Source organism: Sinocyclocheilus grahami, unplaced genomic scaffold (genome assembly GCF_001515645.1).
Source record: "Sinocyclocheilus grahami isolate Dianchi unplaced genomic scaffold, SAMN03320097.WGS_v1.1 scaffold254.1, whole genome shotgun sequence".
NCBI classification, from domain to species: domain Eukaryota; kingdom Metazoa; phylum Chordata; class Actinopteri; order Cypriniformes; family Cyprinidae; genus Sinocyclocheilus; species Sinocyclocheilus grahami.
In genome coordinates, this window is record NW_015505433.1 from 231,294 (window position 1) to 248,509 (window position 17,216).

General features: G+C 38.3%; 1 protein-coding gene across 1 annotated transcript; it reads left to right on the top strand.

The window, feature by feature from the left end:
* The first annotated feature begins 15,029 nt into the window (after positions 1-15,029).
* LOC107598712 (type-1 angiotensin II receptor-like) lies at positions 15,030-15,878 on the top strand. Its single transcript, XM_016290121.1, has one exon. It carries the CDS (start codon positions 15,030-15,032, stop codon positions 15,876-15,878), a length of 849 nt encoding a protein of 282 aa, XP_016145607.1.
* The last annotated feature ends 1,338 nt before the right edge of the window (positions 15,879-17,216 follow it).

Genomic DNA, 17,216 nt, shown 5'->3' on the forward strand with positions numbered 1-17,216 from the left:
CCACGCCTACCTAAAACGCCTCGTTCTAACACGCCCCCACATGTCTACGTCACGATGTGGGAAGATTTGCATAACGCCGCCCAAATGTTCACGCAAAGAAAAAAGGCGTAACTTTTATTCTCGCTGTAGTATTGTTGCCGCCGCCACCATGTCGTGAAGGCGCTGTGTGCTTCGTTGTGAAAGTGAATCCAAATTTGGCCTTCCAAAAGAGGACGATATCGCTTCGTCATGCCTGGAGCTGATCCATGCTGGTCGCTGAGGAAATACTTCAGCTTTGCGCTGTGGATCACCAGATTGGCTTTCACCGTGGATGAAGCGGAGTCCAGCCCGGGGTCGTCACATGTGGTTGCCGCAGGCATCACAATATGGTAAGGGACGTAACATTTCCGTCACACGCTTGAGGAATTCGGCCAATCACGACGCACTGGATAGCTGGCCAATCTGAGCACACCTTGCTTTTCAGACCGATGAGCTTTGTAATAATCGACGCGTTTCAGAAGGCGGGGCACAGAGGAGAAACAATAATGTACATTATGTGGAAAATAATGTGTTTTTTGAACCTTAAACCGCATAAAACACATTTCATTACACCAAATACACAAAATAATGTTCTTTTTAGCAACATCATATGACCCCTTTAAAATGAAGTTGTCTATATTTGGTAGATTGTGTTTAACACACAAAAGAGTGATAATCAGGTCAACACACAGAGGTATAGAAATTCTACATTGATTTGAAAAAAACTGTGCTGGTATCGGATCGGTATCAGTATCGACCGATACTCAGATAATTTATGGTATTGGATTGGATCTGCTCTGAAAAAAAATGGTATCCGTACATCCCTACAAAAAAACTGTGATAGGCTAGTTGATAGTACTATTAACACAGGTGGAGAAAGATATTGTATTATACAAGAATATAATGACCTACTTGATTAAGTATTTTAATTATTTCAAATACTTTTACATCTGATTTTTTTGATGGGCAGGATTTTAATTAAAAGTAATTAAATACGTATTTTAAATGCTTTTACTTAAAATCCTGCCCGTCTCTGCCTACAAACATGGATGCAAAATGTTTGTTGTTACCAATGTCATTGTACAAAAACTTTATTTGTAGGCATATTTGTCACCCATTATTAGTTTATTTTGCACTAAAAGTAATAGAAGGGTTACCACCTGAATAAATTAAGTCAAGTCACCTTTATTTATATAGCGCTTTTAACAATACAGATTGTGTCAAAGCAACTGAACAGCATTAATTAGGAAAATAGTGTCAATAATGCAAAATGACAATAGTAAACACTCATTTTTCAGTTAAAGGCAGTTCATCATTGAATTCAGTGATGTCAACATCCAGCTCAGTTCAGTTTAAATAGTATCTTTGCAATCATTTGCAATCAAGTCAACGATATCGCTGGATAATGTCAATAATACAATGAAGAGTTCTTTTCTAAGCTTTTTTCCCCTCTTAATTGTTGATTTCAGTAAGCCTCAAGTGTTTATATATGTTGGAGGTCACCTGTTCCGGGGTAATACGTGGTGTTAAAAAAAAGGGAAAGTGATTAAAATGCACAGGGTTTGATGAACATTGTCAACACCTTTTATTTGCATTTCTTGTTCTTTCGTTCCACATTTTAGGAAAAAAAAAAAATTATATATATATATATGAAAAAACACCTCTGAAATGTCTTCCAGTGAGAAAACAAATTCATTTTCTTTGTTACTGTTTTGGAGTGATGTTTTTTTAAAAATTCTTTTAAGTTTCATATTTAAATAAATCAGTGCTTGTTATGTCTCTAATCTGCTTGTTGTTGAGTCAAATGGATAATATATATATGTATATTAATTCTGAATTTAATATATATATATATGTGTGTGTGTGTGTGGTGTGTGTGTGTGAATAAACACCTCTGAAATGTCTTCCAGTGAGAAAACAAACAAAAAAAATTAAGGTTTGATCATATGGTGGTCTGCCTTATATAGAATAAAACAATTTTACTCAGCCACTGATATAAAAAAGTAGTCCTCATCTCATGTAATGGTACAATATTTTAAACATTTAATGGTACAATATTTTAAACATTTTACTTTCTGGACCATAATCTGCAGAGCTAATGTAGTTAGCATCCACTAGAGAGCAGCAAAGACATGCTAAATATTGCTTTTCAAACAGTCTATTTACATCACATCTTAGCTGTCTCTATGGAGGTCTCAATGCACAATGCCGAAGGGCATCAAAACTTCTCCTATACAAACGCAATAAGATATGTTACAACATATCTTAAAAAAACAATAGATTGCAACACTGGATTTATACAATGTAAAGTATCCAATGTCACAAAGAAATAATCACACAGCTTATTTTCTCACAGCCACTGCTGTTATTTGAGGCAATCTGTTTTTTCCTGTGAGTCTCTGTACGACTAGGAAGCATATCTAAAGGCATAGGGCCGGTTCTATATATTTGGAGGCCTTATAGGCAAAATTAATGTTGGAGGCCCCCCAACCCCAATAAAAAGCACTTGAAACAAATATGATTCCTAACCTTTTTATCTACAGTGTGTGCAGAATTATTAGGTACACTGAATTTTTTTATAAAAAAAAAAAAAAGATTTAATGAAGCAAGGACTTTCTTAAAAGCACGACAATTGACTTTTTTTCTACTGTATATTGACTGTTTAAGATTGCTTTGCTTTTATATAACAAAAAAATTTGCACAATTTCTTAGAAGAGGTTAACAGAATTATTAGGTACAGAGATAATAGCACAACTATTACAACAAAATTTTAGGTAGAACCAAATGGAAATTATAAAATAAGATGAAAACTGTAAATTAACAATGTCTTTAAGCATTACTAGCTGCAAAAGCAACTAAAAAAACGTGTTAAAGTTCAGTCTTAGTCCCTTCACTTGTTCACATAGCCTCTTTTTCTTTCTACCACACAGCCCATCAATCTTCTTTCCACAGAATCAGTCAAACTATTCATCTGCTGAGGGTCAATAGACCTTACAGCTGAGATGGCTGCATTCCAGAGAGCATCCAAGCTTGAGAAGTGCTTTCCTTCAGAATAAACAAGGCACTTAAAAATACACTGAACAAAATTATAAATGCAACACTTTTGTTTTTGCTCCCATTTTTCATGAGCTGAACTCAAAGATCTAAGACTTTTTCTGTTTACACAAAAGGCCTATTTCTCTCAAATATTGTTCACAAATCTGTCTAAATCTGTGTTAGTAAGTACATCTCCTTTGCCGAGATAATCCATCCACCTCACAGGTGTGGCATATCAAGATGCTGATTAGACAGCATGATTATTGCACAGGTGTGCCTTAGGCTGGCCACAATAAAAGGCCACTCTAAAATGTGCAGTTTTATTTGGATATAAATCTAGTGAGTTTGGTGGCCAACACAGGGTGGTAGTCTTTAATACCTTTCTGAGCTAGCCAGGTGGTTGTGTAGCGGGAGGCATGTGAAGGAGCATTGTCCTGCATGAAAATCATTGTTTTCTTGAAAACTGCAGGTTTCCGGTTGTACCATTGTTTGAACAGAGTGCTCTTAAGAAACTGGCAGTAGTTCTCATGAGTTGATTTTTTACACCCTGTTCTACTCTAAAATGCCCCACAACCTCATTGTTGATTATTCCTGCCCATACCATAATTCCTCCACCACCTTGCTGCCTTTGAAATCTGGTCAGAGCTTCCTGTCCATGAGCAATCCAGCCTCAAGCCCATCCATCAGGACCATCTAAAGTCACCCTCATCTCATCCATCCATAATACTTTGGCAAAATCCATCCATAATGGATTTAGCAAAACCCATCTTCATGTACTTTTTTGCTCATTCAAGATGCTTTTCTTTATGCTCCTTTCTCAGAGGAGGCCAGATTTGTGCCTTTTTCACCTCACGAAGCACACTACATCTAGTACTCCAAGGTACATTTGGCAAGCCACAGCTTGTGAATATGGCTGAACTGGTTTTGGTTTCTCTCTTTATTCTTCGTAGATCCCTCTTCTCCTTTCTCCTCTTCCGCCCTTCTTGAGAATTCTTGTCAAGTCAAGTCAAGTCACCTTTATTTATATAGCGCTTTTAACAATACAGATTGTGTCAAAGCAACTGAACAGCATTAATTAGGAAAATAGTGTCAATAATGCAAAATGACAATAGTAAACACTCATTTTTCAGTTAAAGACAGTTCATCATTGAATTCAGTGATGTCAACATCCAGCTCAGTTTAAATAATATCTTTGCAATCATGCCAACGATAACGCTGGAAATGAAGTGTCCCCAAATTCTTGTGAAAAATAATGCCTCCCAGTTCTCCAGTTTCTATTCAAAACTTTTGCAATTTCTCTTATCAGAATCAGAAAGATCAGAATCAGAAAGAGCTTTATTGCCAAGTACACACACAAAGAATTTGTCTTGGTGTCAGGAGCTTCCAGTACAGAAAGTGCAAACATAGAGCAGACATACATATAATTTAAGGTAATAAAAACACTACTAATAAAGAGAATAGACAATAACAATACAGTAATAAAATATAGAGAAAAAGAAAATGTCAGTAGACAGAATTGTGAATGTGCATATGTGCTATTTACAGACGTACAGTCCTGAGGTGTGCTATGTGTTGTTCAGATGGGATATGGCCTGGGGGAGAAACATGTTCTTGTGTCTGGTCATTTTGGTGCTCAGTGCTCTGTAGCACCGACCAGAGGGCAACAATTCAAAGAGGGAGTGTGCTGGGTGTGTGGGGTCCAGAATGATTTTACCAGCCCTTTTCCTCACTCTGGAAGTGTAAAGATCTTGGAGGTTGGGCAGGGGGGCACCAATAATCCTCTCAGCAGTCCTGATTGTCTTTTATGTGCATCTTATGTTTGTCTTATGTTTGATCCCTCAGCTAGCAATTTCACTATTTTATTCTTTTCATCAGGTGTTAAGTCTTTTTTCTGCCCCATCACAGTACCTACTGGAAAAGTACCTAATAATTCTGCACAGTCAATATAAGCATCTTCTTACTTATTTCACCTTCTGGTTGTCTGACAAAGAGGACTTGCACCCTATATGTTCACACTCACAGCTGTGAACAATTACGATGATCAAACAGGTTTGAGTGAGCAATTAAGGCAATGTGCACCTAATAATTCTGCACACACTTTATACAACATTTAATTTTGAATGTTGTATATTTTTACTTATACAGTACCGTCAAAAATTTTGACACATTACTATTTTTAATGTTTTTGAAAGTAGTCCCTTATGCTCATCAAGCCTGCATTTATTTGATCAAAATTAATATTGTAATATTAAGTAATATTGTTAAATATTATTACAATTTAAAATAATGGTTTTCTGTTTCACTATACTTTAAAATATAATACATTTGGTGCTAAGCTGAATTTTCATTATTCCATTCTTCAGTGGCCATGGCGGAGCAGGCAGTTCAGGGGGCCATGGCGGAGCAGAGAGGTCAGGGGGCCATGGCGGAGCAAAGAGGTCAGGGGGCCATGGCGGAGCAGACAGTTCAGGGGGCCATGGTGGAGCGGCTTCCGTGGCCCTGGCCTCGGCACTTGGCCTGGCCTCTACGGCCGGAGCCCTATAGCCCCCCCCAAAAAAATTCCTTGGGGGAAATTTCGGGTTCTGAGGCCCTCCTTGGGCCAGATGTGGGAACAGCGGCCCTCTCTGGGCTTAACTTGGGATCAGGAGCCCTCTTTGGGCTGGACGTGGGAACAGGAGCCCTCTCTGGGCTTGACTTGGGACCAGAGTATTTCTCCGGGCCTGACTTGGGGGCTGGAGCCCTCTTTGGGCTGGACGTGGGAACAGGAGCCCTCTCTGGGCTTGACTTGGGACCAGAGTATTTCTCCGGGCCTGACTTGGGGGCTGGAGCCCTCTTTGGGCTGGACGTGGGAACTGGAGCCCTTTCTGGAGCAGACTCAGGGGCTGGAGCCGACACTGGAGCATACTCAGGGGCTGGAGCCGACACTGGAGCAGACTCAGGGGCTGGAGCCGACACTGGAGAGGACTCAGGGGCTGGAGCCAACACTGGAGCGGACTCACTGGCTTGAGCCAAGAGTCTCTTCCTCCTCAGATTCCTCCCTTGGTTTGAGGTGAGGGAGACAGCTGCTGTCAGCTGAGGGCTTGGGAATGGGACACAGCTGGAATTAAATTAACATAATGGGAACAGGAACAGGAAGGACCAAATAAGGACATAATCAAACATGATTAACACAAGGGAGAAACTAGGTCATGGAGCATGTAGGGGAGGAAAACAAACACAAAACAGTCCTGGGGCGTGACAGATACTTCTTTCAGGATTTTCTGATGATTAAAAAGTTATTTAAAACTTAGAAAAATTGAAATATTTTATAACAAAATAAGTCTATACTATCACTTTTTATCAACTTAACCCATCCTTTCTGAATATTACAGTTTGTTCTGTATTTTTTATCAAATAAATGCAGGCTTGATGAGCATAAGAGACTTCTTTCAAAAACATGTAAATATGATCAAAGGCGGCTGTGAAAATTAATCTGTATCATCAATCCTTTAGATATTTTATTTAAAAAATTTACTAAAATCTAACCTTGGAGAATAATTAAAATGGGAGAGAAATCTCATTATAAAATAAATGTTTTTCTCTAATACACATTGGTCACAATTAATCATACCCTTTTATCCAATACTTCAAACCTCCTTTTGCCAAGAGAACAGCTCTGAGTCTTCACCTATAATGCCTGAAGAGTTTAGAGAACATCTGACAGGAGATCACAGACCATTGCTTCATACAGAATCTCTCCAGACCCTTCAGATTTCCAGCTGCATGTTGACACTTCTCCTCTTCAGTTAACCCCCCTTATTTTCTATAGGGCTCAGTTCAGGGAACTGGGTTGGCCAGGGCAGAAGCTTGGTTTTGTTCTCAGTGACCCATTTTTGTTTTGATTTTGATGTTTGTTTGTGGATCATTGTCCTGTTGGAAGATCCAACCACAGGCCCATTATAAGATTTCTAGCATGGACAGTCAGTTTTAAATGTTTTATCCACTGGTATTTTATAGAATCCATTATGCCATCTGAACAAGATATCCAGGATCTCCAGGAGAAAAATAGGCCCACAACATTAAAGATCCAACAGTATATTTTATTGTACACATGGGGTACTTTTTTTATACCTGTGTGCACCAAACGCATCTTGAGTGTTTGCTGCTCAAAAGCAATTTTTTTTAGCTTCATCTGACCATTGAACTCAGTCCCGTTTGAAGTTCCAGTCGTGTCTAGCAAATAAATATGCTGGAGTTTGTTTTTTTGGATGAGAGCATTTTCTTTTCTAGTTTTTTTCTTGAAACCCTCCCAAACAACATTGCTGTTGTTGTTTTTTTGTTTTTGTTTTTTTGAGGCTTTCTGAACCCAAAACTCAACTATTTTCTGCAGTTCTCCAGCTGTGATCCTTGGAGTCTTTGGCCACTCAAACTTTCCTACTCACCGTGCATTAGGACGATATAGACACACATCCTCTTACTGTGTTAGAGAAAAATATTTTATTTCATAATGTGATTTTCCCCCACTTTCACTTTTTTTTTTACTTTAATTAAAGGTTAGGGTTTTTTTTTTTGAATGAAAGATCAAGTGGATAAACAATGCAGATTTATTTTCATAGCCTTCTTTGATCATATTTATCAAGGGTATGAATAATTTTGAGCACAACTGTAGCTGGGTGTGGGCAGAATTTCCCAATCCCATTTTATCAATGTTGAGTACAGATATTGTCATATTATTAATAGCCTATTGATAATATGATATTATGTAGTGCATTGTTACCTTAAATATGCACTATATAGGCTACACAAAACAAGAGGAAGTGAAAGAGACGATTACTACTGAGCAGAAAAGAAGTTCATTTCTAGTTAGTTGAAACTGAAATTAAGTGTTATGTTAGAGCAGTAATGTAATCATCAGCAGAATTTAGAAGATACACACATCTGAGGTCCTTTTTTTGAAACATTAAAAAAAATGTTATAGTGTGTTTGCTTTTTGACTTTAAATACAAACGCTAGTTACGTATGCAACTGTGGTTCTGTGAATTCCTGATGATCGTCAGAGGCGGTGCTAAGCACTAGTGGATAATCGCTGCGCCAGCTAGATAGGTCGAGAAAAAATACCAACTGAGTCATGTCATGACGTAGACCGAGATGTGAGGATATAAACCACAGCAGCTCAACGCCCAGCCTCGGAATGCTTTCTCACGCATTCCGAATGACGAGGAACTCTGGCGGTCATCAGGAATTCACAGAACCACAGTTACATACGTAACTAGCATTCGGTTTCATTCCTCTTGACTGCCAGAGGTGGTGCTAAGCACTAAAGGATGACACATACCAACACAGTCATGAGGAATGCCACCCACCTGCAAACATCAAGGATGCTCCAGAAGGACTACAGAACTTACATCATGGGAAGCAGCCACGTTGATCTTGTAGAGTTGTGCAAAGGTACATGGAGAGGATCAGGTAGCAGCTACACAGACCTCGCCTTAAAGTGGCCCAAGATGAAGAGACAGCCCTGGTAGAGTGGCAAGTAACACCAACTGGTAAAGGTTCTTAGACAAAGGAGCACCCTTGCATGCCTCACCATAACAGACAAATAACTGATCTGTCTGTCTGAAAGAAGCTGTAGACTTCACATAGCACCTTAAAGCTTTTACATGACACAGAAGATGAGACCTCCCCCTGCCTGCACCGGAGGGAAAAAGAAGAGGTTGAAAAGCAGTCAGATGAATAGACTGATTCACAAATTGTCGTGACAAGACCTTGGGTAGGAAGACTGGATTAGGCCAAAGAATAAACCCAGAATCCTCAGGTAACCATTGTAAGCATGATTCACTCACTGACAGGGCATGAAGCTCACAAACACATTTAGCGGAAGCAATGGCTAGCAGAAAAGATACCTTTAAGGACAAACACTTAATATCCACAACATCCAGTGGTTCAAATTGTGGTGTACAAAGAAACTCTAGAACAAGTGGTAAATCCCAAACAGGAAAAGGAGTAGAATGAACAGGCTTTAAACGCCTTGCTCCCTTCAAACTACATACAAGGTTGTGAGACCCCAAGGATGCACCATCAACCGGGGCATGATAAGTAGATATGGCAGCAACATAAACTTTTAAGGTAGAAGCCGCTTTGTGGTCATGAAATAGATGCCGCAAAAAACTCAATACTTTCGGTTGTACACGGTTGTACATTCCCTCAGTGTCTTCTTACAATCTTCAAGCAACCTTGCCTGAGTGAGCCATACCTGGCGTCGTGCTGCTAGAAGGGTCGCCGAAAGTGTCCCAAGTTCACGAATCACATGACCTATAGTCAACAGTGCAGTCTGTAAGAACTGAGGTACAGAGGGGTCGACATTCGCTGACTCTAATGTGGTGTAACAGGCAAGCAGCAGCTGGCAAATAGTATTCTCAGCTCGGGTTATGTAGGCTAAAGACTCGTATGCTTTTTTCAGTAATGTGTCAGTACGACCACATTGCGCACTCGGGCAGCGTACATTGCCTATAAGTGCTTCATCTGGTGATACTACCAATGCTGCTACCGGCTGTTCAGTTTCAGGTGCCCGACCTACCCCAATAGATTCAGCCTCATTCAGCCATTGAGGCAAGAGTGCGGGCTGTCTTCTACTTCCTCTTAGGCACATTGGAGCCTGTTAATGCACTGGAGAATTCAACCACAAAAATTCCTTGCATGGTGGCATGGTAAATGTATTATCGGCATTTTGACTGAAGAACACATTAGTCTGAACAGGCTGAACAGATTTATCAAGACCCAAACGAGCCACTGTCATCTGCAGAATTGAAAGAATGTCATCAGGAGAAGATTGGCCTGCACTAGATGAATGTACAGACTCACCGCTTGAACCACCAGCAGCAGACAGGCTGGAGAGAGTATCTTGTGGGGGACCAGGCTGTATTGCAGGTTCCACCAACTCTTCATCAAGGAAATGTGAATTAAACGCACTCATGGAGCATCTAAATCGATCATTTTGGGGGATGGAAACCACTCTCATTCACTTAAGTATTTTCAGTAGGCGTGGCTGGAACCGGGGGTTGTAAAGACTGAAGAAGACGTTTCATCTCTGCCATCTCTGAAGAGAGAGTAGCCACTGTCTTCGATAGTGAATTTTCTGTCCTCGGTAGAGATTTCTTCTTGGTCGGTGGAGCACCAGCAGCCGCTGATGTGTGACATATTTGAGCGTGTTGTGGCGCTAAATACAGTTGTGTGAGGCTAGCAGACAAGTTAGGATCTAACTCTGCAAGACGAAGCTGTCTTTCTGACACCGGTACAATACAAACATGGATCAGTCAACGCTTCTTTCAGAAGCTGAATACCTAAACACGACGGGCAGCGATCATGTCCATCATCGGGAAGAAGTGTGTTCGGCACAGTTTGCAGCTCAGTGAAGAAACTGAGATATGAGAGCTGTGAGCCATGACTCCGTCAAAAACACGTCCTCGGTAGCACCGTAGGACGCAAAAAACTGATGATAACACTCGCACAGAAAAATTAGGCGTTGATTAAATCTTTGGGTGGAACCGAAAGAGTTATAATGTGAGAAGAGTCACACGTAGATTATCAAAACTGCCTCCGGATAGTACCGTGAAGCCCAAGGTATCGCTGACACAACAATCAAATATAATAATGTGTACTCACGTAATGAAGAAAGAGAATACAAAACATCCACCCTGATGATAGTGCAGAACGCGTTGTTACACCTTGGGTGGGCGAATCCTCGCAACTCAGGTAAGATGCATGGGACAGGGCGAATCAACGACCTATCATAAGTGAGAAAGCGAAAGAGGCTGGGCTTCGAGCTGATGTGGTTTATATCCTTGCATCTTGGTCTACGTCATGACGTGACTCTGTTGGTATTTTTTCTCAACCTATCTAGCAGCCGCAGCGATTATCCTCTAGTGCTTAGCACCGCCTCTGGCGGTCAGGAGGAATGAAACAGAACTTATTTGCTTTTACATTTATAGTTATTTTGCTAGTCATCTCCTGCCGCGATGTCATTCATTGTATGCGCAAATTCAAAGCGCCATATCTGGGCGCATCAACGGCACTCGCGCTCTTGCTCTTTAAACTCATAATAAAACGATGAAAGATCTGTCCAGAAATTACAATGATTGACAGAACAATTTTATATTTAGATTACATTGCAATCATTCCAAAATAGATGACGACAACTCACCCATGCATTAGGAGCTGTACTTCTTTGCATTCCTATTTAGGGCCAGGTTTACAAACAGCTTGCCTTGCGCCAGCACAAACCATCTTTAAGCGTTAAAATAGTACTGTCAGGATTTACTAAAGCTGTGCAGTGAAGAAGTAGCGCTGAAAAGGCATGGGCACAGTTATTTTTGCGCCTGACCTCATCGAATATGCATTTGTAGGAGTTTCTCTTTCAGATGCAAAATTTGTGGGAGGAGTGTATTGAAATGGTTATGGAGGCCCCGCCTCAAAGCCCGGCCCTCCAGAAATTGAGTTTGACACCCTGCCCTAGGTCAGGGGTAGGCAAGTTCGGTCCTAGAGAGCCGCAGTCCTGCAGAGTTCAGCTCCAACCCTAATCAAACACACCTGAACAAGCTAATCAATGTCTTCAGGATTACTAAGGCTATAGGCAGGTGAGTTTTTTTTCAGGGTTGGAGCTGAACTCTGCAGGACTGCAGCTCTCTAGGACCAAACTTGCCTACCCCTGCCCTAGGTGATCAGTTAAAGCAACTTTTTTTTTCTTCTAAATATCCTGTCAAGATGCAACAAACAGTTTTACTTCTCTTAAAATATATATATATATTGCAGACAGGTTGAATGTTGCCTCTATGTATTTTCATTTACAGTATTTATCAGATGTTCTTAACCAAAGCAAATAACTAAATAGCTTTAGACCGTGCTGGGTAGTAAATGATTACAAGTAATCTGGATTATGTAATCATATTCCAAAAATTAAGTACATTTAGTATATTGCATTTTAAAATGCTCATAATCAGATTACAGTTACATCTGGGTTATATTACATATTTAAATGACATAGCCCTATTATTCACACAATTGCAATATTTCGTATTTTTATATATTCATATTTTACAAATTATTCATACTTTATTGATTCTCCCAAATTCTTTTTTTTTCTCTCTATGAATTTTTTTCTTCTAAAAATCTTACTTGTCATACTGTGTGCCATTTAGCTTTAACTATATTCACAAATGTCATGTAAATAAATTTGCAGACCATGGTCAATTTTGGGGGTAGGGGGGCACCTCTCAATAGAACATGTATGAAACACATAATTATGCAAGTTACTAAACACTGGTGCTGTGAAACACTATGTCATCATCATATCCAGTGACCTTCAGTACCCGTAGTGAGGGAAGTCTGGACAAAAATATTTAAAATGTGGAAGGCTTCTGCTGTTTTCATGTTTATTAGTGTTTGTTCATGTAATGGAGAAGTTCCCAAACCCAATTCAGCCAAAGCCCTTTGACATAAAATATTTACGTGAAATATCTCTGAGGAAATGATATTTCAATAACTTTACAACTATTTGCATATTTACAGTTAATGGTCACATTGACATGGTTGTTTAATAGTTAAAGAAATATTTTTTTATCATTATTTTTTGTGTTGAATCTTCTAAATTATTTTTTTATTTGCATTTTTATTATTTAATTAATCATTAGCTTTTTATCAACTCCCACTGCAGTTCTTATATTAAGCGCAGTTTGGGGAACGTAATGTAACGTGTAATGTAATGTTTAATACATTTTATGATGTTGATATCTAAAAATAGAATATATTTTCTTTCTCTTTGTTTTTTAAATATGGTACGTTTAATGGAAAGGTTGTAATTTTAATGGTAAGAGGTAAGTTGACTGGTCATGTAGCATCCTTTTATGGTGAAGTTAAGCATTAATAGTATTGTTTATGTCTTGCGTCTGAAAGAGGCAGAAGCTCTAATTACGCATGACATTTGGTACTTGCACCTGGGCACAATTTTAATATTTTCAGCTTGAAACGATGATGCTCTACTTGAGCACATGCTTTGCATCAAGAACTAATATTAACAGTGCATTTCTCAATTGTTTCCAAGTTTTACTAAATGGTAATTAGACATGATACGTTAATATGGTTTGCCCTTAATGACAAGCAAAAAATATATACTGTATATAAAAAGAAAAAAAAATTATACACACACACACACACACACACACACACACACACACATATATATATATATATATATGATTTTTTTTTTCAGCGTGTAGTCTTTAGAAAACAGGAACAGAAAGTTTCAAGTTATCAACAGTGGTGTTTTACTCTGAAGGACCTTACGTAAAGACGGAAAGCCTGTGACTAATTGCTTACTGTCTTGTGTTGCTTAGACTGCTGACATGCAATGTGTCATATGGGACACATACAGCTAATTTGAAAGCCACCCCCAAATAGTAGTTCCTATTTTTTGCCAGAAGAGTGTTGTTGTCACCATCTCTTATTACTGAATTTTGTAATAGACATCTGACAGTCTGAGAACTAACCATGTGCCTCCCATCTGAGATCACTAATTATATAACCGTTTGGAAAAAAGAAAAAAATGAAAGAAAATGAACCTTTAAAATATCATATATAGCATAGCCTATGCCTTAAACAGCTAACGTGACATCCAAGACTTGGTATATGTAGGTAAGCAATGTGTGTTGAGACGGTTTAAGTGGATCAAATTCATAACGATGTGGTAATATTTTATGTACCACCTATATATAGGCAATGTGTGTGTATATATATACAGGGCCATCCTTAGGGGGGTGCAACTGATGCGGTCGCACCGGGACCCACGCTTGAGGGGGCCCAGCGGCAAACGGACCGAGGAGGACAACCCACATATAATACAATATAATATATATACATATATTAAAAAACATGTCTCGAGACTTTATGGCGGTTTTTCCCCATCCCACTGCATCTCATGTTTTTAAATGAAAAAGTACTCATTGTGATTGGTTTTCGGTCCTTTGTATTAACTACATAGCCTGATGCAAAACAGACATGATGCTGTTTTGTTTATATTTGTTTAGAAAACTTAATTAATTATATATGGTTTATAAACATTATAACACATTAAACATTATGCACTTTTTTCAAAGATAGGGGTGTTATTTTATTGCTTTGAAGAAAGGTGCATTAGTAATATTTTGCTCGATGTGCCCTCTTGTGGCCTCAGGAGAGAAGCCAAAAGCTTTTTTCCCTAACTGAAATTATGCCTTTTAAATTAGAATATAATTCGAATATTGATAATATTTAAGTACAAAATTCAAATGTACTTTTTCAGCTATTTTGACAGCCCCAGTATAGCTTACCAAAATGTATCATGTCTGATGTAATTGCTCAATCAGTGTTTCAACCGCGGAAAGATGCCAATAAAACAGACTGTGAACAGTATGTCACTTTACGTGGCATTTACCTCAGCAAAGTTATCCACTGTTCACAGTTCATTAGTTAGCTAAAACAATACTAAAGAGGAGTTTTTTTTCCTTTTTACTTATAATTATATATGTGTTTGAATAAATCTGGCATGAAGACAGGTATGTGCAAATGAGTTGTAAACAGACATTTCGATTTTTGAGTGTATATGATATCTGAAAATAAATAGCAGTTGAATATAATAAATCTGTTGTTAATTTTTTAATTACATTTTGGTTTCACATTGATAGAGGCATAACAGACACTGTACTAGATCTATGAGATTATGAAAGAAAAAAAATCATGAGAACTCTGTGGCAGACACTGTACTAGAGCTACGAGATTATGAAAGAAAATATTTAATGAGAACTCTGTAGCAGACACCGGAGATTATGCAAGTAAAAAAAAAAAATCATGAGAACTCTGTGGGTGTGTATGTCAGGAAGTGATTAAATAAGTTCTAAATAAGTGTGTAAATGTGTAAGTGGTGATCACTGAAGAAGTCGTCTTAACACGACACTAGTGTGTCTGTCATGCTGAACCACAGCGAATCCAGTCTAAACTCCACCAGCTGGACTACAGCTAACCTGGTCAGCGGTGGTCTGATGGGTCTCTTCTTCGTGGTTGGAGTCCCTGGTAATATTGCAGTAATTGTTTTCATACTTCATCATTTCAAAAAGGACAATTTCACCGTTCATCTGATGCTGAATCTGGCAGCTGCGGACATCTTGTGTTTGATAACCCTGCCTGTGTGGATCTACAGTGAGCTAGAGAGCATTGACAAAGTAACCTGCAAGTTTTTCACAGCACTCGTCTACTACAGTGCATACTCAAGTGTGATAACAGTAACTGTGCTGAGTGTGTATCGTTGTTTACGGATTCGACATCCACAGTTGTGGTCTAGAATGAGCAAGAGAAGAGAGAGGGCACTGCTGATCAGTGGTTGGGCTCTGGCGCTGCTTTTCTCTTGTCCTGGTGTACTTGCACAAGAGATCATTCAAAGTGGATCCAAAATGGAGTGTGAAAGAAACCTGGAGTCAAAAGACAGTCGTATTGTTGCTCTACTGGAGTCATTGCTTGGATTTTTTCTTCCTTTCACAATCATGCTGACTTCATATTATTGCTTATACAAAACAGCCACACAGGGAGCATTCAGATGCAGACACAGACCGACTAAACTGGTCACACGGATTGTCATAGTTTTCTTCATTTTTTGGGCTCCACACCAAATAATTAAATTAGAGGAAATCTGTGCAAAATTTGTAGGATCAGAGCCAATTCTATCTCTTGTCAGTGACATTGCTGGAAGTCTTACATTCATCAACAGTTGTGTGAATCCATTCCTCTATGCTTTTTCCTCAAGGAGTTTACATAAACGCTAACAGCCAAAGGAGTACATGGTAACTAAAGGCTCACAACATTTACAGAGGGATCATTCCATAGCAGTGAACAGCTGACTAGTAAAGCCTAACACCTTGCACTAAACAACCATGTCATCTCAACATATGCAGTAGAAACTGGACAATGATAGAAGCATCTTTTAAAAATGCATTTTGATGAATATCAGATAGCTAAATACATAGCGTTTTTGATGAGTTTAATGCTTTAATTTCTCTCTAATTGCATCTAATCACCACTGTAATGCAACAGTGATTATCACTTTGAACTACAGTGCATAAATGAAAGTAATGTCTGAACAACACATGATCATAGTGGGTAATTAGATGCATGCTAAGTGGGTAATGTTAAGATGCTTCTTTATTGAAATGTAAAATGCATTGTTTTGTGATTTGATGTATCAGTCATCAACCCTCTACCGCACGCATTATGATAGACCTATAGAAAAAAAAAAGTATTTTCTAAGAATGGCTTAACTTGAAGTGCTGTAAAAAAAAAAATTGGGAAAAAATATTATTTTAAGGTACTTTATGATATGTTGCCATACGGCAACAGCATACAGTAGTGGATCTAACTTAGAATAAGTGTAAGCTTACTTATAATTAATATTTTTCCTCAGAAATTTTGTTTGTGTTGATTCAATTGGTGCTATTATAAGCTTTAACACAGTACTTCCTTATAATTGACACCTTATACATACTTTCCAACAACTTGTGCTTTTATTTATTCTATTCTTTTTTGCTGAATAATGATTTATAATTGTTTTAATTTCATTACATTTTTCTTGAATATTATTTAAACTGCAAATTTATACAGTTAAAATAAATAGAATACTGTATATAAATATAGCATTATGCAATCTCTTGAGAGGAAGACTATGAACATGAGTTGTTCAACACTGATGTAATGTTACCTGTATTCATATTTAATCAAAAGTAAAATTGCCATTTCAATGTGATTATATCCATAATACAAATTCCATTAACATACGACTAATCAACATTATTTCACTAGTATTAATGTTGTTATTGTTCCAGCTTAACAAATTGCAGCTGACCTTGCTAGCTAGCTAAACTATTGTAATAATGTCATTCCACTATTGCACAGTGTTGCCGCTTGGCAACACATACATTTGAATGATTTACCAAAAACTAATTTTATAAAACCTTTTTTGAGAGGTGAATATGTCATCATAACATTATAATTAATTTTTTGTAGAAGTGACACGGACTGGTCCTTGTTTGTTACTGACCTTTTAGTTTGCTTTCAACAAGAGACGGCAGTCTGTCAGAAATCTCATGTGATCTCATGTCATGTGACTT